General features: G+C 43.8%; 1 protein-coding gene across 1 annotated transcript; it reads right to left on the reverse strand.

Annotated features, from left to right (window-relative positions):
* Positions 1-27,687, reverse strand: acadvl (acyl-CoA dehydrogenase very long chain). The gene is made up of 21 exons (XM_083640256.1): positions 27,646-27,687; positions 27,439-27,535; positions 27,283-27,352; positions 25,510-25,584; positions 24,677-24,749; positions 22,067-22,131; positions 21,812-21,946; positions 20,801-20,945; positions 20,375-20,504; positions 20,059-20,184; positions 18,040-18,238; positions 12,074-12,178; positions 10,260-10,346; positions 9,076-9,138; positions 7,103-7,204; positions 6,246-6,343; positions 3,849-3,921; positions 3,540-3,612; positions 3,125-3,197; positions 2,864-2,939; positions 1-1,894 (listed from the first exon to the last, which is right to left on the reverse strand). Exons 2-21 carry the CDS (start codon positions 27,504-27,506, stop codon positions 1,757-1,759), a joined length of 1,974 nt encoding a protein of 657 aa, XP_083496382.1. The 5' UTR covers positions 27,507-27,535; positions 27,646-27,687; the 3' UTR covers positions 1-1,756.

Here is a 27,687-nt window from a genome sequence, read left to right on the forward strand (position 1 = left end):
TTTACCGTAGGCTATATTTCTCTAATCAGAATGGATTCCTTTTATAATGTTGTGGATTTATATAGCACCTTTCACAGAACCCAAGGTCGCTTAAATTCTGTAGTGTTTCTCTGTTTTGTTGTATGCTGTGTATATAAAGCAATTTGAACTGCAGTCCATGTCTGAAATAAATAATGTTTAATAAAGTTTAACATGACCATGATTAGGTGTTAACGGTGTTTCTCAACCACTGAGTCGTGGCCCACTGCTGGGCTCAGAGTGCCATCAAGTGAGCCGCTCCAGTTAAGATGCTTCTTAAGAGCCTTCTATTTTTTTTATTTTTCTCGACTGTTAAGAAGGCGTTTGGGAAACACTTCTTTGGAGCCTTCTTAACTCCTTAAGAAGCTTCTTAACTCCTTAAGAAGCTTCTTAACTCTTAAGAAGCTTCTTTGTTGGGAAACTCAGCCAATGTTGGTTGAGCAAGAATCTTGCATGGACCACATGGGCACCTTACCACAGCTAGATGGGACAAAATAAAAGCTCAGCACATAAGTTAGCCCACTATATATACACAGTCATATAAACACAATGTTTGGGCAGCAAACACTTTGCAACTATTTTTGAAAAAAAATGCCATAAAGCCGGTATGCAGACTGATTTGCTGAATTACCCACAATTACAGTTAATGCTGTCGGCTACTTTTGGCTGAGGAAATAAACGCTTGCACTTTGAGCCGTTAATGCGCCGGTCATTAGGAAAGAATGAGTTGCCCTGCACATTTTCAAGTCCATGTGCCAGTTCTCCTTCTGTTTTTAACTCGCGACACAACAGGAATTTCATAGAAGTATCAGTTGACTGGTTTCTATGGCAACAGCTCTGTTCCTGATATTGATGTTGTAGTGAGAGTGCGCTTAACAACATGCAAACAAGGCATGAGGTACATAAAGAAACACCACTGAATCCTATACAATTGTGTCTTCGACTAAAAAGAAAAAGCAGATATTGTACAAATGAAAGAAAAAGTCATTTAAAATACCTTTGTGTAGAAATTAACAGCTTAGGACAAATCAGTTCCAAGCGTCCTCTAACTGGCACTCTACATTGAAGCTGCATTGACGTTGTTGTATTATTCATCTTCTATTAACACAGATAAAACAAGGGCACAACTGATCATCGATGTTACAACAGATTCAATAATAAGATCATTTGATCAACTATGGTACATGTGAGAGCTCCATCCACACATTGGAAAGACATCCAACCATCAGCTGTTCTCAAATGCAGGCGGTAGATATAATTCATTGAGTCAATACTACCCTCATCAAAACTGCTATAGAGATAAAACAGGACTGGTGTGAGACATTGTGATGGTAGGCGATAAACAAAGTACAGAATAACAGGTGAGGGGAGGTTTGAGAAGTAGGTCAGCAGTGGGTTTGCACCAGCTGTGCATAAGTTGAAACGTAACATAGTTTGAGTGTAAAGTCTCACTAAGTTTACGCACTACTAAAAATATATGGGTTGCAGGTGGGCAACATGTCCCAAACTATCAGCCCGACTGTTTATATTCCACTTAATTACCTTACGTCTCCGTGGTGCAACTAAACAAAAACTTTTATGTCAAACTAACTAGTTTCAACGTAGCAGTTAGTGTCGACCTTACACCCTAACTTAAGAGAGAACCTAGGTTCAGCTGGTGCAATAGGCTGCAGGTCTCTGGTTAGAGATCCCGAGGAGGAGGGGGGAGTGGTTCAAATAGGTCAGAAAAAGGCAGAGTCTAGAAGCCCAGAGGGTGAGGAGAGACGATTCCTCCGTTGTCCACCACGGCCACAGAGATGGCCCTCAGGTTCTTGAAGAGCTGTCTGGACTGGCTGGAGCGCAGAGTGCTGATGTCCTGCATGATCCTGTCATGGGCCTGAGGACAAGGAGGAGGAGTGAGAGTGAGATATCACACCTTACTTTCAACCAAGCGCTAATAGGTCTGACCCAATACGTGGGATTTAATTTCAAAGTATATCAATTTGACATCAATATCAATTACAAAATATTTCAGATAAAATTCATCGGTCAAAATTTCAAAAACACAAAAGGATCTCTCCTCAATGACAACTATCTGTGGAGAAAGTCTATAATTTATATAATTAATAAATGACTTACTATCAAATTAAATTACTATAACTTAAAACATAATACATTTTTGAATATCTCATTTTGCGTTTTGGAATGAAACGCTTTATATCTCTATAAATAATATAATATAATAATATAATATAATTATTTGTTACTACTCGCTACACTACCCTGTACCCAATAACCGAGAGCATCACGCGCCAATGCTGAGGAGAAACTCTTCGGGCAGAGAATGACGAGGCACAAGAATAAATTGCTACCTACGCTGCGGTGGAACAGGCTGCTTCAGGCGTGTGCCGTGATGCTTTTTAGATACCAGTGAAACGTGTGGGTTTAGTACTTAGATAACACACAAAAGAGATGTTCTATTTCAACAGACAACTCTTGTCAGCCCACACTGATACAGAGGAAGCTCACCATTTGAAAACACAACATGGGCTCAGACTGCTGCATGTACTAAGTTAGACTTAACTGGTTAAATTACATCGCCTCGTTCTCACTGAAACCTGGCTCACTAGAAAGAAATCTATTGAATGATTGAAACGGTCATTTGACTTGATTCAGTGCAATTCGGCTTGTGTCCAGATTTTTCTGGGGAAACGTCTTTAAATGAGACACATTTCTCCATTGATCTCTCCGCTTATACCAAGATGCCATAAAGAAAACACCTGAAACTATTTCAATAGCATTGAATCAAATGGTCTCCCCACGGACGTTTGTTTGGCAGTGTGGCCGCAACTGAAGACCTTCTTACCTCCATACACCAGGTCTCACAGAGCATCTTCTCGTGCTGAGCTGAGGAATGGCCCTGACTCAGAGAGCGGGAAGCCCTGTGGTGGAGGAAACACACAAGAGACACCGCTTTAGGCTGTGTGCGAGTGTGTGGACTAGGACTAGACTATAACAAGACAGAGAGACACCATATTGTTTATTTCAGCATTAGGACTAGACTATAACAAGGCAGAGACACCATATTGTTTATTTCAGCATTGTGCCTTTCAGTGTGTTTGTGTACCTTGACAAGACGACCACCATGGCGTAGAGGTCAATGGCGCCATCAGCGACTCTCTTCAGAGCAAACTGTTGATCTGCAACAGGAAACCACTTGTTGAGTGTCACAAAGCAAACATCGAGTGACAATCTTCACAGCTGGCAACAAGCCCAAACCTTTGATGTTATTCTAACGCAGCGCGGCTATCTTAAACCTTTCTCCGTTTTAAGCAGTATTGCTGAATGGCAAATGTGTTGAAAGATGTTTTTTCATTCTACGAGACTGACAAAGGAATCGGAAATGGCTGAAATGACTCTACATCCAGCCTGATTTCCTCACAAAAGCACTGTGCTAGTTGAGTCAAATGTGTCTTCAAAGTTTTTATCCCAACACCCACACACACACACACACACACACACACACACACACTCGCGCTCACCAATGATCTTCTTGCCGTGTTTGATCAGAAGCTCCTCAACGACGGCTCCAAACTGTTCGATGGCTTTCACCGTCTACAGAGCAGAGAGACACAATCATAAGGGAGGTTATCCACATAACCAAAGATCACAAGCTCTGTCCATGTCCATGGACTGTGTCTGTCTGTGTCTCTGGACTGTGTGTCTGTCCATGTCTCTCCTGTCAAACGGTCGTTGAGCGATACAATGAACGTTAACCTTAGAGTAAAAAGAGTATTCGCTAAAATGGCTAAAATGCAAAAAGGTGTCACACAATCAAAACCCAAACACACCAGTTCACCGCTGTGTGCCAGTTCGGGGTGGACAGTACCCTGCAGTGTCAGACCGGTGCTCAAACCTGCCTTCCTAGGGTGACAGACACACACGCACGCACGCACGCACACACACACACACACACACACACACACACACACACACACACACACACACACACAAGAGCAGAAAATGTTATTAGGTGATGTCTGAGGAAGCACACACAGGTGCGGCAGCAGCAACTGGCAGAACAGTATCAATAAAAAACAAGTACAAGAAGATAATGAAGGAACAGGTACTAAGATAATTACAAAAATATATAGAGGTAATGTAGATCATATAAAAACTATAGACAGTGCAAAAATGCTAATATACATGCAAATGAATTAATAATATCAAATAAATAATAAATAAATGTGTGCATAAATGATACAGTAGAGCTATTCTCTCTTTTCAATACTTCACAGCAAGAACACCTTGATGCAAAAGGAGGAGATGGAGAGAGTGAGCAGACTTGAGAGTGAAGAGATTCAGACTAGGAGGCCAAATCTGATTTGTGAACTTTAGTGAGTAGTGACCTATTAATGATTCTATCCAGATTTGTTTTATGAGTCTGGACGCTCCAAGTCTGATTTGTGTCACTTGTCCCAAACCACATATGGAGGTCTGGACACACAGATCCGACTTGAAAATCAGATTTGTGGCAGTGCGGACACACTCCCAAATCAGATTTGGGAAACCAATCAAGATAATGATGATTAATGACTTTATCAGCAAATCAGATTTGCCTGTAATGTGAACATGGCCAGAGTGAGCAGACTTGAGAGTGACGAGAGTGAGCAGACTTGAGAGTGAAGAGAGTGAGCAGACTTGAGAGTGAGCAGACTTGAGAGTGAAGAGAGTGAGCAGACTTGAGAGTGAAGAGAGTGAGCAGACTTGATAGTGAGCAGACTTGAGAGTGAAGAGAGTGAGCAGACTTGAGAGTGAGCAGACTTGAGAGTGAAGAGAGTGAGCAGACTTGATAGTGAGCAGACTTGAGAGTGAAGAGAGTGAGCAGACTTGAGAGTGAGCAGACTTGAGAGTGAAGAGAGTGAGCAGACTTGAGAGTGAAGAGAGTGAGCAGACTTGATAGTGAGCAGACTTGAGAGTGAAGAGAGTGAGCAGACTTGAGAGTGAGCAGACTTGAGAGTGAAGAGAGTGAGCAGACTTGATAGTGAGCAGACTTGAGAGTGAAGAGAGTGAGCAGACTTGAGAGTGAAGAGAGTGAGCAGACTTGAGAGTGAAGAGAGTGAGCAGACTTGATAGTGAAGAGAGTGAGCAGACTTGATAGTGAGCAGACTTGAGAGTGAAGAGAGTGAGCAGACTTGAGAGTGAAGAGAGTGAGCAGACTTGATAGTGAGCAGACTTGAGAGTGAAGAGAGTGAGCAGACTTGAGAGTGAAGAGAGTGAGCAGACTTGAGAGTGAAGAGAGTGAGCAGACTTGATAGTGAGCAGACTTGAGAGTGAAGAGAGTGAGCAGACTTGAGAGTGAAGAGAGTGAGCAGACTTGATAGTGAGCAGACTTGAGAGTGAAGAGAGTGAGCAGACTTGAGAGTGAAGAGAGTGAGCAGACTTGATAGTGAGCAGACTTGAGAGTGAAGAGAGTGAGCAGACTTGAGAGTGAAGAGAGTGAGCAGACTTGATAGTGAGCAGACTTGAGAGTGAAGAGAGTGAGCAGACTTGAGAGTGAGCAGACTTGAGAGTGAGCAGACTTGAGAGTGAAGAGAGTGAGCAGACTTGAGAGTGAGCAGACTTGAGAGTGAAGAGAGTGAGCAGACTTGAGAGTGAAGAGATTGAGCAGACTTGAGAGTGAAGAGAGTGAGCAGACTTGAGAGTGAAGAGAGTGAGCAGACTTGAGAGTGAGCAGACTTGAGAGTGAAGAGAGTGAGCAGACTTGAGAGTGAAGAGAGTGAGCAGACTTGAGAGTGAAGAGAGTGAGCAGACTTGAGAGTGAGCAGACTTGAGAGTGAAGAGAGTGAGCAGACTTGAGAGTGAAGAGAGTGAGCAGACTTGAGAGTGAGCAGACTTGAGAGTGAAGAGAGTGAGCAGACTTGAGAGTGAAGAGAGTGAGCAGACTTGAGAGTGAAGAGAGTGAGCAGACTTGAGAGTGAAGAGAGTGAGCAGACTTGAGAGTGAAGAGAGTGAGCAGACTTGAGAGTGAGCAGACTTGAGAGTGAAGAGAGTGAGCAGACTTGATAGTGAGCAGACTTGAGAGTGAAGAGAGTGAGCAGACTTGAGAGTGAAGAGAGTGAGCAGACTTGAGAGTGAGCAGACTTGAGAGTGAAGAGAGTGAGCAGACTTGAGAGTGAGCAGACTTGAGAGTGAGCAGACTTGAGAGTGTAAGTGAGCGGGAGACAGCATTGAGTGAGTGATGCAACCTCTTGGCTCTCTTGGTGAGCTCTCCTGCCAGCAGCCCTGCATTGCCCAGTGGGTTCTTCAGGGCCTTTTGTAAGCTCTTCAGTTGGTTGCCAGCATTCTGGAGGGAAATGGAGGGGGACACACACACTTTATCAATCACCAGGCTTAAGTGCATAAGGTCATATAGCTAAACAGGAAAGGCGCATATTATTTGATTAGTTGATTAGTTGTAACTATTAATTTAATCGCCAACTATTTTGATAATATTAATCAGTTAGAGTAATTCTTTAATGATGTGGGGGGGGGTCTCCGATTACAGCTTCTTAAATGTGAATATTTTCTGGTTTCTTTACTCCTCGACGGCAGTAAACTGAATATCTTTGGGTTGTGGACAGAACAAGACATTTTGATTGAGGATGTCACCTTCAGCTTCGGGAAGCACCGATGGGCATTTTTCACCATTTTCGGACATTTTATAGACCAAACAACTAATCAATCAAGAAAATAATCGACAGATTAACCCACAATTAAAATACTCGTTAGTTGCAGGCAGCCCTACTATATACATTCATGCATTATCAGTATACTCAATGAAAAGGAATGACTGATTTTCAAAAGTTCAGTCAGCGTTGTAGCGCCTGGTATAGCACACATGAAGAGAGCAAGCAGAAAACACTTCCTTTCTACAGCTTCTCCACTCTTTCAGGTTAAGATTGTGTACGTGGTGTGTGTGTGTGTGTGTGTGTGTGTGTGTGTAGAGGTGTAGGTGTGTAGGTGTGTGTGTGGAGTCAAGGGGAACATAAGGCCTTATCAGATACCGCCGGTGGAGTTTGAGGTGGGAGAAAAACAACTGAACTTCACTTTCGTAATTGATTACCTGGAAGCCGTTGAGAGCCACGAAGAGCCGCAGGATGTCGTTAGTGCCCTCGAAGATGCGGAATATTCTCAGGTCCCTCATCACCCTCTCCACTCCGGTGTCCTGCAGAGGTGGAGACGTACAGAGAGGTGATGATGATGACCCTCTAACTTTATCCTCTACAGTCAAGACTTGAGCCTCGGTGAAATTAAAACCAGATTCAAGATGTAAACCCAGAACTAAACACAACCTGTTGCATTGCTGTTGTTCCCCTTTTCCCCCAGACACCTCATACCTCAACTCATTTCACAACTCATGTGTGATTGCTAGAGGAAACTTAAGTGGGTGTTGTATGAAATTTGGACCAAGGTTGCGTAAAACTGCTGCTTTTGTGTAGCGTCAAATGTGACAGGGAGTGGTCAAATCAAGGTCATTTTTCATTTTCTTTTTTTACAGATTATGAAAGTGCAGATTGTAAGCCTTCAAATGATGTGTTTGAAGGCTTACAAATGGCTTTGAAATCTGAAAATAGTTATAGAAGATATGCTTACCGGTCTCTGAATGTTCGTACTTTTAAAAGCAACATGGAAAACTTGGTTTGCAAATTAGTTTGCTAACAAATGATAAGTATTTAGTGATCCTAAAACTTATATTGAGTGCATTCTTCAACATCTAAATTTGAGTAATAAAACAACCTTTTATCTTCACTTGTGTGATTTCACGGTTGCCTAATTACCGGCCTTTCACCAGACTGTGTCACAAATATTGGTCATATTAAGGTGCTACTTACCCGTTTATTTTTAGCATAATGATATTTTACCTAACACAACATCGCCCCCACATCTTCAGATAGTCTTGTGATCTTCTGTTTATTTCATGTCTCTTGTGGTTTCTGTATTTCTGTATGCGTGTCTGTGTCTGTGTGTGTGTCTGTGTGTCTGTGTGTGTGTGTGTGTGTGTGTGTGTCTGTTAGCCTTCAGCCTCCAGTTACGCAACCGCACGGGCAGACTGAGTGTGGGTGTGCTACCTCTGAGATGGAAACACCTAAACAAAACATCTTTAAGAAATGAGAAACGAATGATGCAACTACAAAGTTGTGAGAAGTTGTGCTCTGTAGTGTTCTAAATGCCGGCTGAACATGTCACTGCTATTGAGCTAAGAGCGCTTACCACTGCGACAACATGCCCCCCCCTGCTATTGAGCTAATTAAAATGGACATAAATTCAATGTTTTTCCATGCATCATCATAATAAAAATGTGCTGTTGAGTAAATATGATAGGCTGAGATCCGTGATGATGACTGTAAATAAAGAGTTGGCACATACTTCACAGTCTCAGCGTTCAACAGAAAATAGTAAGGCGGCGTTCACACGCAACGCGCTCATTAGAGCTGCCGGCGTCTTTCCGCAATTCAGTCTCTATGTAAGGACGCGCTAAATGCGCTCCTCTTTCAAGGAACGCACCTGGCGTTTAAACGCTGGTGGCGTCTAGCTTTTTTTGGCGGAGAGCTCTGGGCGTTATTAAGCTGATAGAAGTTGAAAATTTGGAGGAAAAGCGCACTGCTCGTCTTTTCACTCAACCTACCTCTTCTCCTCGCAGAGGGATATTCAACGTGCGCTGCGGCCAGAATTGGCGATAATCTGGCTTTCATGTTGACAGTCAACAACATCAAACAGACAAAACCAGCTGGCTGCCGTGCGTGTGGTCGTTGTGTCCTGAACTGTACTGCACGCGACTGCAGGGTAAAACAAAACGAAGCACCAAAACAAAAATGCTCCGTGCGCTGTGTTTTGTGCACAATGGAAGCGCTCTCAACATGATTTCCATAGCGTTCTTACTGAAAAAAGCGCGTTTGGTGTGAACGCCGCCTAAGAATGAAAAATGTAAAAATGCCAGCGGGCATGAACAGGAAGTGGCGGCATCAGTACAATGCTAGTTGTTCCATGCAGGTGCAGATGGCCTGTGTGCGTGTCCAATGCAGGTTGACCACTCACCTTCATGAAACCCATGCCACCCATAACTTGAATGCACTCATCAGTCACTGTCCACGCTGCTTCCTGTAAGTAAATCAATCAATCAATCAATCAATCTACACAGATACAGATCTGTACTGTGTACTTGCTGCGCCAAGCACATTAAATGTTCCTATTAATTCAGCCAACTGCCTCAGTAGTTCCTACTTCCTCAAGCTACCAAGAAGTGTGCTGTGCAATCTTCCACAGAATAAGGAACAGCATAAATAGTCATCTAGGTGTCAGGGGTTCCCATGTGGTATCCTCGTCTGGTGCCCCAAGTTCCCGTTTCACACCCCTAAAAGATGGAGCATTACAGCAATAATACTCGTGAAGATGTTGTTTTTGTTTTGCGGTGACATACCCATCATCAAAATAAAGAACACCCTCCAAGTTGTTTTATATAATGGCTAGCAACGCATGTGTGTTAGAGCTCTGAATCTTCACTGGCCTCACGATTCGATTAGATTACGATTCAGAGGGCTACGATTCGATTCGATAACGATTATCGATGCATCTCGATGCATCTTAAATCGATGCATCACTTTTTTCCCGAATACATGATTTTTTTTCCTCACTTTCTTTTTTCTCACTGTGTGGCTACTTTTAAAATAAAAGTACATTTAGAATTGCATTGTATTATGATCCATAATTAAAATAAACAACTGCATGTACTTCCATTATATTTTATTTGATTATATAAAAAAAATAAAAATAATAATAATAATAATAATAATCGATTTTTGATATTTGTGAATCGATGCAGAATCGTGCAGGTCCGCATCGCGATGCATCTTATAATCGATTATTTTTGACACCCCTAATGTGTGTGCTGAGTGACTGGATTGTTTTCTTCAAATAGTGTACTATACATACGTGAGTGTAATAACCAGGTGAACACAAAAAAGATCGCCAACTAGCAGATATAGCAAGCAATAAAATGCACAAATGAACAATCAGCAGGATTGGATTGGAACATGTTTTAGACCAGTGGTTCTCAAACTTTTTTGGCTTCAGTACACCCTTTCCCTGATTTCGGAAGCCAAGTACCCCCTTTACCAGGCTACAACATGGTACCCCCTTTACCAGGCTACACATAGCCGCAGTTTGGAAACCACTGTTTTAGACCAACCTCTGTGGTACAGATAGAGTACGACAGGACTTACAGAGGCAAAGATCTTGCTGATGGCAGCTTCTATATGGAAATCCGACGCTCCACTGTCCATGTTGCCGCTGATCATGTAGGCCATTGACTGCAAACACACAAAAGAGTCAATGTCAGCCTGGAAATTTGGCATCCAAGCAGCATAGCCCCGGGATATTGCCTATTACAATATTAGGTTCTGCAGGTAGGTATACACGTATGTCACGCACGTCCCCACAGGGCTCTTGGCATTTTCAATTTTCACAATCTTGTCAACTTTCCACTGGAAAGTTGATTGTGAAAGTTTCCACCGTCTCTGTCCAAATTCTGAATCAACCCTGTGCCATATGGCAGATACTGTATAGTGGGTGAAAAACACCATCCATTTAAACCCACACTTATTAACATGTTCTTCAAGAGTAAAACGGAAACAACAGTTGGTGAATCACAGTATATATAAGAGGTTTTCTCCGTTTAGTGCCAAGATATTGGTAATTTGGCTACTTTGGCTGTGGCTTTAAATGGAATCCTACTACTATAATTGGAGAGCTGTCTGTCTGCTTGGTTGTCCGGAGTTGCAAGGCACACCGTTGCTCTGATTGCCTCCATAATTTGCATAAACACTTTTCAGGGGTCTGGAATTAATCTGGTATGGGGGAAAAACTGATATCATCACTAATAAATCACTGATCATGATGTCACTGATGATGTCACAATGTCTATGATGAGTGGGCTGCTCGATAAATCGATTTTGAATCGTAATCAAATTCATTAGTTAGGACGATGTTAAAAAAATGAAAATCGTAAAATCGTTTTTTTTAACTAGGGTAATTACGTTACGGTGGGGCGGCTCTCTGTCATGTACGCGTGCTGTAGCAGCACGCGTACATGACACTACCGGTACTTGTCTTTTCTCCCCGCTGTAAAGTCTCTCTGGGAGGCTGTGACTACTGTGCTGGCTACTAAAGACAGCAGCAATTAACTTATTTCAACCCCTCCAAAAAGCAGTGTGCGAGCACTGAGCAGCGTGTTGCACTGCGGGGCAGGCTGTGCAAGATAACGATTACCACAACACACACGCGCTCGCACGAACGAACGAACAAAGACGTTATCACTGGATGCTGAAATGTTGCCTTTAGTTCACATAACAACACGTGAGGCCACCGAGTAATGTTAGGACTCACTCAAAAGCGCAAATCCACCAGTGTCAAGTGACTGCAGGTTAGCAAGCAACAGCCAGGAAGTTAGGCAAAGCAAGTTAGGCTAAAACAGGGAGTTGGGTCGTTCTGCCTTCAGAGTAAAAGCGTAATTTGTCACTTATGAAAAGAAGAGGAAAAAAAGAGCTCTGCAAGGCAACAAATGTTTAGAGAAGTATAATAGTATAAAAAAATCGAAATCGAAATCGAAAATCGAGTTTTGAGAGAAAAAATCGTCAATTTAGTTTTTAGGCAAAATCGAACAGCCCTAGCAGGCATATGAATTGACCAACCACGGACCTCCTTATTTGCGTGATGGTACATTTGGAACGATGCACCAATGCACGCAGAGAGCTGGACTTCCACCATGTGACTTGTGATTCAGACCCTCCTTCGCTGGAAGCGTGCTGATGTAAGAGGTTGGGTCTGACCACGTGAGACTATCTCAGCCATAACTCACTGATGACATCACTCGAGCCATTGTGATGTCACAACATCCCTCGTTGTGACGTCCCTCCCCCCCTTGCTTTCTTTCCAGACCCCTGAAAAGTTTTTCGGCAAATTTTGGAGGCGATCGGAGACTTGCAACTCCAGCTCAAATGGAGCAGTAGGCTAAAGATGAATTGTCAAGCCTTCTGACCTCGGTGACGTAATGCAACATGGCCATGCGTGCCATCTTCTCCTGGATGGCTCCGTAGTTGTGGATCTTGTCCCCAAACTGGGTTCTGTTGGCTGCATGGTCCACCTGAGGCAAAGGGACACAGTGAGGTTAGAGACGTCACATCTCCATTCATATGAGCAGCTCATGGCATACCACATAATGCTGTTTTCAGCTGCAGGCTTTACATTATTACTATGTTCCACGTACAGCTGCAACAACTCATCGATGAGTTGTAAAGTATTAAATTAAATGCCAACTATTTTGAGAATAAATCCATCGGATTATTATTATTTTTTTATTTATCGAATAAAGAATGATCTGATTCCAGCTTCTTAACACATTGAATGCCAGCCATGTTTTCATTCCTGTAGGTAAGTTGTGCCAGGGGTGTTTTTGACGATTCTGGCTCATTTTAGAACAGCCGAGGATTCTTTTCTGTTAAGAATTCATGAACACCAATCATCTAAAAATAACTAATAGAATGTGTGCTTTCTCTGTCTAAAAGAGTTAGTTTGCAGAGTTAGTAGTTATGTAGATATTAGCCGTTGAGTACAGCATGGTTTCAGCGTCTGGAAATTTATTCAGAGATAAATGGCTTTTTGTGAAACAGTCACTTTAACCATTCATTTTTGGCATCAGTAAGACCGTCAGACATTCTAAACAATAGTTTTGAACAGTAATTTCCTCCATAACAACAGGAAACACCCCTCTCATTCAAACTCCTCCCTCCGTGTGTCTTCTCCTCCTTCCTCCTAACAGCGGGCGTGTCAGAAGCGCGTTGTGCTGCCTGCCTGTCTGTCTGCGTGCCTGCCTGCCTGCTTGCCTGCGTGCGGGGACGAGTCTGAAATGGATTACTGTAAAATCGCCAAGCCATTTCCTTGAATGGCTTGCTCCCGCGGTGTGTGTGTGTGTGTGTGTGTGTGTGTGTGTGTGTGTGTGTGTGTGTGTGTGTGTGTGTGTGTGTTCGCGCGTTGCTCCGCGGCTCTGGGGGGAAGAGATCTCTGTCCGTTCTGTGTGTGTGTCCGGGCTTCTGACTGTAAAATCGCCAAGCCATTTCCGCGGGAGGCGGCTGCTTTTGGGTCCCGTGGCTGTGGCTTCTCTCGGTCTCTGTCGCCACTTAGTGGTCGGTAAAATAGATTACACACATGCTCTTGCTCCAAATAGTTATCTCGAAGATGTAAAAGGGGTTGATTGATGTCCCACCGTCAAAAAAAAAAAATGTTTATGTAAGACGAGTTAGCTCGTCCTTGGCACTTAAGCGCTGGATTATGTAAGACGAGTTAGGTCGTCTCTGGCACTTAATGTGTTAAATGTAAATATTTTCCGGTTTCTTTACTCGCCTATGTCATAAAATTGATTTGGGTTGTGGACAAAACAAGACATTTGAGGACATCATCTTGGGCTTTGGGAAACAGTGATTGACATTTTTCACCATTTTCTGATATTTTATAGACCACAACTAATCGATTAACCAGGCAAATAATCAACAGATGGATCGACAATTAAAATAATGGTTAGAGGCAGACTTGATAAAGGTGAAAGAACTATGAATTGATTGATTGATTTTTATTTTGGATAAAGAATGACAAAATCCACCAAGGGATGACATGAAAAAGCGTTGAAACACTTATTTCCATCATGGTCCCTAATGAATACATGTGTCTCCAGCTCTGAGGTGCAGGCTCTGAAGAAAGAGGAATTGAAGCATCATCATCCTGTAGACTTTCATCATACTTCAGGACCGGAAACAAACGTTAAGACGTTGACTACGGTACTTTATGAGAAGAAAGAGGAACTCTGACATGGTTGCAAGTCAAGGTCACCTCCAAGGTGCCATTTCTGATATGAGCGGCAACGCTGATGGGGCAGAGGAAGCAGCTTGGTGTGAAGTTCTGGGTCAACTAGGCAGATGAGAAAATGTCACTTCCAATCAGAATATAGTCCCAGAAGAAGTGTAGATGGTTACAATAGTTGCGCTAATTAAATAAAACATGGTGAAAGTTTGCAGGCGGGGATGTCCCCATCTCAGTATTTGTCAAAAGTGTCTGCATTGTCCTCTGTTGTGGTTTAACACTGAAGTTCAGCCAAAAGAAAATGTCGAGATGGAAAAGGTAGTTTGCCCACTGCAGTTTTCTGCAAATGTGGGTACATTTAATGGTTCTGATCTGATGCAATGTTACATCTTCTGCACTACTATAATAATCTCATCTGAAGCATGATCACTGATCAGATCAACATTTTACAGGCAGCAGGAACTTCGAAGCAGCCTGGAAGTTATGATTTTGTCTGTTTCTACCTTCAAGAAAGTTAGTTTGTTTTTAATCCATAAGAATATCATAAATACATTCTCTAATTCAGTCGTATTCTCCTTTAAGGGCCCGCAGCTCAGACTTCTTTGCCCACTTAAATGTTTTCTCACAATACTCCTAATCTCTAGCAATAATCAAAATTACCCATACAAATCTTTCTCTGGAACACACAAAAGACAATTTTCTTACAACAATGTATTTACCAACATATTAGTTGCATTAGTGATCACCGATTATTAGTTTTCAGAAACTGGACTGCATGTTGTTGGCAGATATGTGGGCGGTTTATCTGTTGTTTCATGATTTTCTGATGATGCAACTCTCAAATGGGTTGGCTCATGTTTAAACGCATATCACAGAGGACAGTCCCACTTCGGTGTAGCTCAATCCCTGCCTATGGCTTACAAGAAGGTAGCCACTCGAATAAAGCCTGCCCTACGCTAGTTTTAGACAAAATGCTTCTCCACTTTATTTTCCTGTGGGCTGTCCTTTATTTAGTTTAGTTTTATTTATTTTTTAATTCACAGGCCAGTAGGCAGACAGGAAGGATGGGGAGAGAGAGAGGGGGGACGGCATGCGGCAAAGGACCACAGGTCGGATACGAAACCGGGTCGGCCGTGCGAAAGACTAAGACTTTGCTGTGCACGCCTCTACCAGATGAGCCACAGGGTCAGAGCTCCGGTCTGTCCTTTATTTTGGCTAAATTTGGCACTAAAATAATCCTTTTCATATGTACTTTTAGAACAAAATTATTCTGCTGAGCTCTGATCAATGTCACACGATATATATGGGCTATTCTGTTATCTGTGGCTTGTTAGTATACAAGCTCAAACATTAACGGCCCAAGAAGCTGACTGGAGAGGCCACACCAGGATCATCTAGAAGCTGACTGGAGAGGCCACACCAGGATCATCTAGAAGCTGACTGGAGGGGCCACACCAGGATCATCTAGAAGCTGACTGGAGGGCCACACCAGGATCATCTAGAAGCTGACTGGAGGGGCCACACCAGGATCATCTAGAAGCTGACTAGAGGGGCCACACCAGGATCATCTAGAAGCTGACTGGAGGGCCACACCAGGATCATCTAGAAGCTGACTGGAGGGGCCACACCAGGATCATCTAGAAGCTGACTGGAGGGGCCACACCAGGCTCATCTAGAAGCTGACTGGAGGGGCCACACCAGGATCATCTAGAAGCTGACTGGAGGGGCCACACCAGGATAATCTAGGCCAGTGGTTCCCAACCTTTTTACACCAAGTACCACCTGAGAAAGTAGTTGGCTCTCCAAGTACCACCATATGACCGACGTTAAAATACAGTCTATTCAGCCAGGCCCGTAGCCAGGGTTTGAGAAATACCGAGGTCATTTTAGCACGGCGTGGGGGGACCAGGGGGGGCTGTGCACCCCCGGATAGAAAATTTTGTCAATTTTAAAGTAAAATGCTTCAATCTGGTGCACTTTGAGAGCAAAATGAAGAGGCTAGATCTATAAAGAACTACATACATCATGTTAGATTAATATCCCCTTTACTGTGCTGTTGCTTTAAAATGATACAAAAAATAAATGTCTCCCCAAATGTTATAATTTATATTCTGCATACAGGTCACATGGCAGAATACTGCTCAATTAAATACAATGGCCCATCTACACAAACATCACTTACAGGGGAGTTACTTACCCATTCACTTCAATAGAACTGTCCCCAAAGTCTAGCCCCAATCTAGCCTCAATGCAAAATCTGAATGTTGTGAGTTATCTCTCTTCTATAGCACACAGAGAGGAAGCAAATTGTTGCATTTCCGATCAACTGTCGCATTAAAACATCAATGACAGATTAATAGATCTGGGGACAAGGGCTATTTAAAAAAAAAAAAAAAAAAAAAAAATTGGTGTGGAAAATACCGAGGTCATGACCTCGGTGTCCTCAATGGTAGCTACGGGCCTGTATTCAGCTATGCACAGTTCACGCAGGAGGCAAATTTATTCCAACCTGCAGCCTATGTGCAACCTGCAGCAGCTGCACTTGTGCTGGGTTGACTGCTGTCTTCACCTCCTTGTGCTTCATCGTTGCTGCTCTCCTCTACTACAGCTCTTTTACGATTCTCTCCCGTTTTGATCCACTTTAGCATCCCTCCTCGTCTTTGTTCACCACTTGTGTAACCATGCGGGGCGGGCAGGTAATTGTGCATGCGCAACAGGTATAGTGTCCGTCAGAAACAAATATTTGTTTCTAAATCTCAAGACAACAAAATAAACCTCAATTTCAATGATCACAAGTTTATTTTCATTCGTAGTATTATTTTGATAGATAAACATGTTTTACAATTGATTTTAAAGTTGGGTTCACTTTATTTCATAATTTAAACATTGGGATTCCAGGGATCAAGTACCACCAGCAGGGGGGGCGCAAGTACCACCTACCTTGAGAAACACTGCCAATAATATTAATAATTATTATTATTATTTCACTTTCACATGTTTGAAAACTACTACTAATGACCACCATGGATTTTGCACAAAAACTTTGAATTTTCACAGAGCCTTCCAAGTACCACCAGCAGGGGTCGCAAGTACCACCTACGGTACGCGTACCGTAGGTTGGGAACCACTGATCTAGGCCATTGGTTCCCAAACTGTGGTCACCAGTGGTCCACGGGGCCCCGCCTGGTGGTCGGCCAGAGAATTGCAAAAAAATAAATAAAAAAAATTACAGACAACAGTTTTTACATACACATTAACCCTGAGGAGTTGCCGGATTGGGCCGATTTTCGGAAATATCGCGATATTTGGGAAACATCACAATTTTGAACATTTACTTTCAGAGGCTGCAGCAGGCGTTTTAAAGCCAGAGTGAAGTTTCTGGTATCATATGAAACTAGAAGACTTAAGTAAGGAATGGATTTGTACCAACCATATCATGCTAGCTTGTCAGGAAGGTAGCTAAATAACACTCCAAAGTTAGGCTACATTTTGGTGAGGGAATTTCCCCCCCCCAAAGGGGTCCTCTTATTCACAGCCTAATGTTGGCAGGCGTGTGTGTGTGTGTGTGTGTGTGTGTGTGTGTGTGTGTGTGTGTGTGTGTCCATTTTGAACCAGCTAGTAGCCTTATATTGTTATTTAGCCTTTCTGCTGCTATTGCATGGTTAAATCAGCCAATTTTATTTTATGGGGCGGGTGGGGGGGGGGGGGGGGGGGTTTGGTGGTATACGCAGTGGAAGTGGTCCCTTGGAAATTTGGTTTGGTAGGTAGTGGTACTTGGTCGGAAAAGTTTGGGAACCCCTGATCTAGGCAAATGAAAATATACAAATGAAAAATACATGGAAAAACAACAAATGTCACAAGAGGCCATTTGAGCACACAGCACCCTGAAAACGTAGCAGGAAGTTGCTGTGCAAAAATGGGTGATACTGCAATACAAGAACAAAGATGGGGAATTTCCCACAAGCCCACAACACCGAAAGACGGAAACGGCGATGGCAAGAAACCAGTCTAACACTCACTTGTTCTTACACTACGAATAGCAGTTGCTGAGGGCTGTTCCATTAGTTTGTATGGCTGGGGAAAAATACACCAAGTCCAACTCATCGCACTCTTGTCTAATATGTACGGTGCCATTTGTGAAGAGATACTCACAGCTTTGGTAATGACTCCCTTCATGGTGCCGGAGAGGGCGGCGGCCATGCCAAAGCGGCCATTATTCAGGATGTTCATGGCCACCTTGAAGCCGCCGCCCACCTCGCCCAGCACGCAGTCGGCCGGCACGCGCACGTTGTCAAAGTAGACCTCCGCCGTGTTGGACGCCTTGATGCCCATCTTCTTCTCTGGAGGGCCGCTGGGGGGGGGGGGGGGGGGGAGGAGGGTCAGGTCACTGTGGCTTCAGCCTGAATAGACTACTTGCACAACTCCACTACTTCCTGAAATGAGTAGGGCATCTTGGTTTCCTGTCCTACACTATAGACCAAATCACCGTGACGTCACCATGTAAACAAATTTACTTCCGGGTACCACTTGGGGAAGGCGGCAGGTTTAAATGTGCGTGTTGTCAAATAAATGCTGTCAAACCCTCTCGCTGTTTTCGGCCGACTACTTTCAATTTAAATGGTTAAACGGTTGGTAAACATGCTTGTCCGACGTATCTAGCCTTTCTTCTGTGTTTGTTTTATGTAGTGTTAGCTAGCTAATAACGTTTGTCTGTCTGTCAAACTCGCTGTTTTTTTGCAGACTCGTGAGAAGAGCCTGGTGACACGAGGTTATTACAGACAGAGCTACTGACGCCAAGTTAATTTAATTTAGCTTCAAGTCTACTCTGGTCTGGTCCAACAGGTAAATTAGCTAGTCTGGTCTCCACTAACGTTAGTGAAAGTGTTGTTATGAATGATATTAAACAACAACACAACACGGACGAACCATTTTTGTCTTCTTTGTCTGTTTTTGTCTTCAACACGTCAGTTTGTGCCGTCCACCGCCATTATAATGTGTGGACCTCAGGGGTACCCGGAAGTAAATGTAAACATCCCGCTGATTTGGTCTATTGGATGAACTGATTAATGTCAGGTGTGCCTGACTGCTGCAGTCACAACAACAGTGATCAGGCACACCTGACATTAATCAGTTCATCCAATAGTGTAGGACAGGGAACCAAGATGCCATACTCATTTCAGGAAGTAGTGGAGTTGTGCAAGTAGTCTATTAGCTCAGTATGTCTAGACACTACATTGGCCCAATTCCAATTCGCCCCCTTACTGACTCACCCCCTTAGAGGCACGTTCACGTGAAGGGAGTGAGGGCTTAGGGATGTCCCACAGTGAAATCGCAAAGTGAATGAGGGCTCAGAGTGAGCCCTTTCTGCCCCCTTACCGTAAGGGAGCAGCTATGGCCACTTACGGAAAGGGAATTGCCCACAATGCATAGCGTTGTGACGTATAAAACGGGGAAGGCTGCAAATATCTGTCAAAAAAATAAAAGAACACGCACGAAACGAACGCGGTGTTTGCGAGTGCTCTGGAATGCCTTAATTGACAATGAAACATTACATTAATAGGGATTTCAGATTAGACAAAAATATTATATCAGAGGAATGCAAGTAGTTATTTTACACAATCCTAGGATAATCATCGATCATTTCTATTACAATTGCAATCCACAACTTTTTTGATGAATGAGAAATAGTTTTACCGAATCTGTATTGTACAGTATTGACATTGTGTATAATGTTGCATGGGTGACATGTCATTATTATGCTTATTTTAATTATAATTACACATGTTGCAGATTGCAGATTTTGCAGTAGGCTACATTTATTTTTAAATTACCTGTTGTCCACTCTGTAGAGCCATAGCCTGGATGAGAACAGACTCATCAGGGAATCTATCCCTCAAAGCGTCTTGACAATAAACAATATATAGCGAGCCCCAAACCTGCCAGAGTCAACATCATCTTGTCAAGTGCAAAGGGCTCTGCTGTCCCAATCCTCCTATTTATCCAATGTGGATCCCTTCCACACTTGATGACTCAACCACTTTCAGATGGTGGCCATTAGAGGGACTGAGGGTTCAGGGCTTGAGTCTTTAGGGGGCGGATTGGAATTGGGCCATTCAGTCACTACATTCAGTGCTAAGCAACAGGTGGTGCAACGCTAATGAGACTGCTCACTGTGTCACTCCTCCGAAGCTCCTCTCCACGATCAAGGCAGTGATCTTGTCTTTCATCTCTCCCGTCTTAGGATCCTTCATTGGCGTCTTGGCGAACACTGTGAAGATCTCAGCCAGGCCTCCATTGCTGTAAGGATTTTTTTTGAATGCAGCAGATTGAGAAACGGGTATCTCAGCTGTGTTGATAGGGGGGACACTTCTCGACAAGGCAATTACATTGTGTTTCTGGAAATATTGTACCATACTGCCCCCTTGTGGGGAAAGGAACACAACTTTCTGCATGTCTCATGGCTCTGTGTGTGTGTGTCTGTTCTCACCTAATCCAGATCTTGCCTCCATTGAGAGTGAAGTACTGACCGCAGTCGGACTGTACCGCCGTGGTTTTGATAGAGGCGGCATCTGAGCCACTGGCTGGCTCAGTCAGACAGAAGGCTGCTATAGTCTCTCCTGGGTGGATGAACAAGCACACGTTCATTGGTCAAACAGGCGCACAATAAAGCAATGGTGTAGGAATGATAAGGGTAAGATACTGGCACATTTCTGTCTTTAGTCCTCTTTTAGTCACTTAACTACATAGGTCAAGCTCATCAAAAGAATAATAAAGATGTGGCACGCTCAAGCAGCAGTGCTCAAATTCACACCGATGTGCTTTCTTTTTCCACATGTATCAATCAATCAATCAATCAATCAATCAATCAATCAATCAAGGTATCAATGGTGCCAATTAAAAGTACAAGTCTTACCTGTGGCAAGCTTGGGCAGGTATTTTTCCTTCTGTGCTTGGTTGCCAAACAGCAGAATGCCCTTGAAGCCAATGGACTGGTGGGCGCCGAGGGTGATGCCAACGCCCAGGTCGTGCATGCCCACGATTTCAACCAGCCTGGCGTACTGTGAGAGGAAATAGCCCGTTGTCATTTGCTGTTGGGTGAATCTGCATTAGGGTTGGGGCAATTTTTCTACATTTTTGAAACGTTCACTGTCACCCTCCTAATCGGCAATTGCCAAAGTATTTGTCTCTGGACGGCAGTGGAGATGAGACTGGAAGCCCTTGTTGAAAAAAAGAGATCAACATTGCCTAAATAGCCGTTTTTGGGGGTTTTGCCCCAGATGTAAAGGGAAACCCTAAGAAGACACACAAGCAACTTGCTGAATTTGTGAAAGAGTTGCTTTCATATGTAAACACTACTCGCATCACATGTCCAGTGGAGGAAATAAAAGTCTCAATCATATTTGCTTTGAGAGTGTAAGTATCGCTCATCCTGTGGCTCCTCCTTGAGGCCATAGCAGTAATTAACAAAGCATTCAGTCAACACGGCTGCTCTAATAAAGGTTGAGGCGGGGAAAAGCATTGTATCTTGTGTGTTGGTTCATTATGTGTATATCAATGTGAATTTTGTTCTTTTGTTGCAAGTGTAATAACTGCCTATGCATAGGGTTAACCTGCATATTGAGATTCATCTGACTAGAAATGGTTTTGGACAATCTTACAACCTCACATTTTATTGCAATTGACAAAATGTTTTTATCGCAGAAAACAGAGGTAGCAAAAAAAACAGAGCCAAAGGTGCATGATCAGTGTACAAGCAGCATAGATCCAACAGATGTGACTCATCAGCCTTCATCTTCTTTTCCCCCAATGTCGAATGCATTAACTTCCATCGGAGACGAGCAACACAGTCAACGCATTAACTGCAATTCTGTCTGGAGAACTCCGTGGGTGGGAGTCGGGAGAGGCGAGCCAAGCGTGTGTGTACCTGTGTGTTTGAGAGGCCAAGGCCACCCAGGTCAGCCGGCACCTGCAGACCAAACGCGCCTAACTCCTTCAGGCCCTCCATGGTGTGATCCTCTACCTTCTCCAAGGCATCGTTCTTCGCCGGATCATTCACCTCCTGCACGGGGAGGGGGAAGCAGACACGTGGAAGGAGAGAGCGAGTGAGGCAGGTGGGTGCGTAATATGAGGTGAGGCTCGAGAAAGGAGCGGAAAATTTCATAATAATGTAAAAATATACCTCAAAGAATTTGGCCGTTGGCCCCACAAGCTCTCGGAGAAACTCCTCCTGCTCCTCATTCATAACTATGGGAGAGAAAAGCAGCTTTTCAACAATATGGGAACCCAGAGTCTATGGGCTCCATCTTTCCGACTTGCGTTAGCGCCCGTTTTGCGCTGGAATAGCGCCGCGCAAAGCCCTAATTGTGGGCGTTTCGGCCCGCTGCGCTTCACGTCCTCTCGGCGCACATCTCTGTATAGGCGTGTTTATGCCCAAAAGCATTGTGGAGGTGTGGTCATGCCCATAGAACCACAGCGTCACGTCAGCAGCTTCCTCCTCACTCAGAGGGACAGTGAGAGAGAGAAAGAGGGACAGAGAAAAGATAGCCTAGATGCTCTCCGGGAGAGGGAGAGAGGGAGAGAGAGAGAGCGGTGTGAGGCTGTCATAGAAATCAAATAACGTGCTCATGCCCACCTGTGATTCACCTGTGTATTATTGCCATTTCACACGCTGAAAAAGGGCTGCTGCCCAAACGTCTCCTTTTGGGGCTCTCTTCTCCTGCATCTCCGTTGCGGGCATATACTGCATGCGTAATTGCGCAGGTACTGAGAGCCGGCGACGAGTGATGCTGCTCTATTTGAAGTTGAATTTCGTTCCACCAGCACACATTTTATTAATCAGCTATTTTCTATTCGTTTATATTAATATATATACATCGAATCCCGCCAATTTAGCCCGTCATTTTCCCCTTGGCGCACATAAAGACACATACTTCCGTCACTGTCTGCTTGATGGGGAGAGGGTGTCTCTCTCTCTCTCTCCCCCGATGAGGGAAGTGGAGAGGGCTATTGCGGTGCTATTAAACGTATAATCGTTGGAAAAGATCAACATTTGCTTTTTATTTTCTCCTACCCTCTCCTACCTAAAGTAATGTTACACCACAGACCTGTATGGTCGGGAATTATGTAGCCTAATAAAACCATGACAAACTAATTCTCATTTTTAAATCAAGGTGTGTTTTTTCTGCAATGTAGGCAATAGTTGAAAATCAACGTGGCATTCCGAGGAGAGAAGAGTGTGTGCAGGCGCAAGTGGAGTAACATCCATGCCGTGCGTAAATGGATCCAATCAAGGATTTCCTGCACTGCACGGAGATGTGGAGACTGTCTGCACTCAGGCGTACGTCTGCGTTTGCGCTAAGACCAGCTATTTCCTGGCGTTAAAATTGAGAGCACCCAAGGCGATTTTTTCTAACACATTGCGCTGGAACGCCTATTTTGGAACGGGCAACTCCCAAACCTCTCTTTGCGCTCGCCACATACCAACGGTATCTTCCCCACAGCGCTAAATGACACTTGCGCGAGACACATGATAGGTTAGAGGCCCACCGACACGCCTGGGCCACGCCTACACCTGTGTCATCACAGCGCAAAACTGGACGGTGGAGGCAGATATCTGGGAAGATAGCAATAAGAGGCGCGCAAACGCAGCGCAAAGGCGGCGCAAACGATAGCGCCGTACAACGATAGGGCCCTATGAGTCTAAAAAGACTCTGGGACAGACGGAGGATATATCTGAGATTCCGGTGTAGAGTGGATGTCCGCTTCCGTGCGCCGTAGTAATGTTTACAGTCCGATTGACACGAGAATGGTCAGCTGGAGTTGATCAATCTGTACTTTATGTACCGTAAATTCCGGACTATAAGCCGCACCTTTTTTCCCGTTTTTTGGCCTTTTTTGGCCCCTGCGGCTTATATAACGGTGCGGCTTACCTATGGATTCTTTCAAAAAAAAAAAAAAAAAAAAAAAAAAAAAAAAAAATCTCTCTTTTTTAGCACTCTTTCTAACTATAAATCCTATATACGGTAACTATAATAAGTTTTAATTTCCTCTCTTGCCCTCTTTTCACCACACTGTATGACACTGCATGACACTGTGTGCACTGTAAAAAACAACACAGGTGGTGTTGTGTTATGTTGTTTTGTTGAAATGTTAATAAATGGGAGCTTCCTCAAACAGCCATCTCTTTCCCGACAATCCCCTCTGTGCATGAACCCTTACATATGGTAATTAAACATTAAAACACAATAAAAAAATAATAATAAAAATAAAATAAAAACATTAAAACACCCGCGGCTTATAGTCCGGTGCGGCTTATATAAGAAAAAAATAGTCAACTTTGCAGGTGCAGCTTATACACCGGTGCGGCTTATAGTCCGGAATTTACGGTAGGTGTTTTAGGTCCATACGACTTTTTCGGCTAATCTCTATAAATAGATATAACTGCATATGAGACGTCTTCGGACTGTAAATAATGGCGGAACCGGAAGTCTTGGCGTGGAGATCTGCTCTACATCGGAAATCCTGAAATATCGGCCATTTGTCCCAGAGTCAGACTGATAAGACTCTGGCTGCCCAGAGATTGGCAAGTCCACAAAATAGTAGCAAGTAGCAACATGAATAGGCTCTGGTTTACCTGAGGGGTAGGGGAACACCTGAGATGTGCTGATCTTACCTGAGGGGTAGGGGAACACCTGAGATGTGCTGATCTTACCTGAGGGGTAGGGGAACACCTGAGATGTGCTGATCTTACCTGAGGGGTAGGGGAACACCTGAGATGTGCTGATCTTACCTGAGGGGTAGGGGAACACCTGAGATGTGCTGATCTGTCCCTTGAACATGTTGACCGCAAACGATTTGGATTCCTGTGGAGGGGGAGAATACCAAATTCAGGCTGAGTGTAGCTTCTGTCATCTCAAGTTGCTGTCACACACTGCCTTAAGACAACTATTGCCCCGATTTTAGCCACAATTCACAATCGTCTGTCCTGTTTGCACTAGTCTACAGATTTGGGGCCGTCGGCGAGGCCAGCTGGCATAGACCATCTATAAGTGTATGAGGGGTACAGACTCTCAATCTCTTGCCCCCCGACGTCAGTCGGCACCACTGCGTTTATATCAAACATGTTTGATTTTAACCAGCATACTCAGTCTGGACGCAGTCTGTACTCATCAACAACTCAAATGAGAATGTATCCCATCAATAGCCAATGAAAAATTATGAAGCTATGCCATAACAAGCCAATACGGTGTTTAGCCCACACCGGCAATCAACTAGTTATATCTTCATACAATAAATGTATAGATAGGCCTACCAATCTTGCTGGTACCAAGGCACCTGCTGGTACACAAAAGCTTGGCTACCAGGTGCCGATTTTAAACTGGAAAATCAATCAGTTTCAGCCCTCACTTCTTAGTTTTGGCTCCATTATTATGTAGCAACAGGTATTTGATTCCCATTGCTGCACATGTATGTCTGATGTATACAGACCAATACAAATTGTAACTGCTCGTCTACTGTTCAAAAGGCCATTTTGAATGTGATTGGCCACCTACTGTCCATAAAGGGGTGCGAGTATGTGAGTGTGTGTGCGAAGAGGAGAGTAATAATGGAAAAATAACATACTACAGCAACTGCCTTCTTCTCCACTTTAGCAGCAGCAGCATCAGTACCCACTGCTGCTGGCTTCTCCAACACCGCCTACAGAGAGAGAGAAAGAGAGAGAGAGAGAGAATCCGAGTGGAGGGCAGGCCATCAGTCGGATAAAGGTAGGGGGATTTAGACAGACCTGATAAGAATTTAACTGGCTTTAACTGACAGCTGTCTATGTGTTAAATTGAAGTTTATAACATTTATTTTCGCATAAATAAAGCAGAAACAAAAGGTAAACACAGATACAGGCAGACTGCTGGCTATTGTTGTGGTGCAGTCATTGGTCAGAAACCAACATGATGAGCCAGAATAACCAGGTATGTCAGTTTTTCCAAATCTAGCCAGGACACCGGCTTGGTGTGCTGCCCAGAGGGGCTATCAGAGTCCCAAATGGGTGAGAGGTGAGGCCAAGGACAGCCAGCAGCTCAGTCAGTCACCCTAGCCTGGGTAAACCCAGCCTTCAACGTGACGTCACAGGCTATGCCTGTAGCGTACGTTTTTCATAGCACTGATAGCACATAGAGGACGCTGGGTTTACCCAGCCTAGAGTCACCCTGCAGCAATGATGTGGGCCACGAAATTCATATTTTACTGGAGGGTGACACACCATGATTGTAAAGTCCAAAGGGTTAATCAAATATTTACGATAGCTCATAATCTGTTTATCTTGTTGCCACTACACTCACATTAGAGGGATGAAGGAATCACGTTTATAGCAATCTTTTATATCAATCTAGATTACTAAACTAAAATGATTATTAAACGGTTATTTCACGCAGCAGTATCACTTTAACCGCCCAAGCTAAATTACTGGCTTCCGGTAGGACTATTATATCTTCGGATCTGCAATCGGACGTCGGAGACGGGTAGGAGAGTGTTTTGCCTATTGCCTTATGGAAGGCTATGTGACCCTAATACTGCACGAGTGTATACTATATACAGTACATAGTGTTGGGGAGTAGTGAACTACATGTAGTTGAACTACATTTTGCAGTAGCTTGCTGGTAGTTAAACTACATTTGTATTTGCATACTGAGTCAAGTAGTTAAACTACTTTTTTGTGTAGTTTAACTACTCAAACTACAAACTACAATTTTGGGCAATAAAATGAAAATTATATTTATTTTATTTTGCCATTACTGTTGAACCAGAACCCCCTTTGACAGGACTGCCCCTTTTTCTTGTCCTGATCGCTTTGAAGGCAACATAGACAGTGAAGGCAGCCAGGATCCCACTAACATTACTGTACTTCTTGACAAGACACACAGCCTATGCCGCCTCTGATTGGCTTGCCCTGATATTCTTACCATAACCTTAACCAATCCTAGCGCAAGACACACAGCCTATGCTGCCTCTGGCTGGCTTGCCCTGGGATTCTTACCCTGACCTTAACCAATCCTAGTCAAGTCTTTACTCTTTATTATCTGATCAAACAAACCCCAGAAGAACCAAGATATGTTTACAACGACAAAAATATAACATTGAATGTATTGGGTGTCAACGAGCTTCCCTGGACAACAGTAATGTCACCTTTATAGGGGTCATGTGACCACTGAACTTTCCCCCACTTTCAGTGGGTGGGGAGGGGGGATGTGGTGAGGACATGTCCGTCCGCCAGACAGACAGACAAGTGACAACAAATAAGCTCTGAATGTAATGTTCTGCCAAAATCACACGGTGTCTTTCGCCACAGCAATGTAGCTAGCTGTCAAATAAACCAGGATATTGAAAGAAACGCGAACGTACCTCTGCAGCCTGGCCTGCGTAAAGACGGGCATTCTGGACAGCAACCACGGCCCCGCTTTGACGTGGAGCCCTAAACATTCAGACAAGAGGTGACAGGTGTTGTGGCATTTGTTTTGATAAGGCAAAAATAGCTTCAAATGTCTTTAGCGTACTTACCCAGACAACACGGGCGGAATGCGAAGAATAGTGCCACACAGTACCGAAGACCCCTTACGAAGCAGCATGATTTCTTATGCTGAGTGAACTTTGGGTCCTTGACGAAAGGCAGGAAACTTGTAACAATATATTTAGCTTTCTTCTACTTAGACTCAATTATTTCAGATTTAAAGCACCGAGCTGCACAGACTGTATTAAAACTCGTACCCTACGCTCGAGCCGCCGACAGCTCCGCCAAATGACACAGTA

This window comes from Poromitra crassiceps (assembly GCF_964638095.1).
Source record: "Poromitra crassiceps genome assembly, chromosome: 7".
Classification (NCBI taxonomy): Eukaryota; Metazoa; Chordata; class Actinopteri; order Beryciformes; family Melamphaidae; genus Poromitra; species Poromitra crassiceps.

Coding starts and splice junctions, on each gene's coding strand:
- acadvl (XM_083640256.1), bottom strand. CDS start 27,506: ATGCTGCTTCGTAAGGGGTCTTCGGTACTGTGTGGCACTATTCTTCGC. Junction 20,946..21,811: donor TTGGCCTCTCAAACACACAG/GTACACACACGC, acceptor TTCCTCTCACAG/TACGCCAGGCTGGTTGAAAT. Junction 3,922..6,245: donor CTCACCAAGAGAGCCAAGAG/GTTGCATCACTC, acceptor CTGTCACCCTAG/GAAGGCAGGTTTGAGCACCG.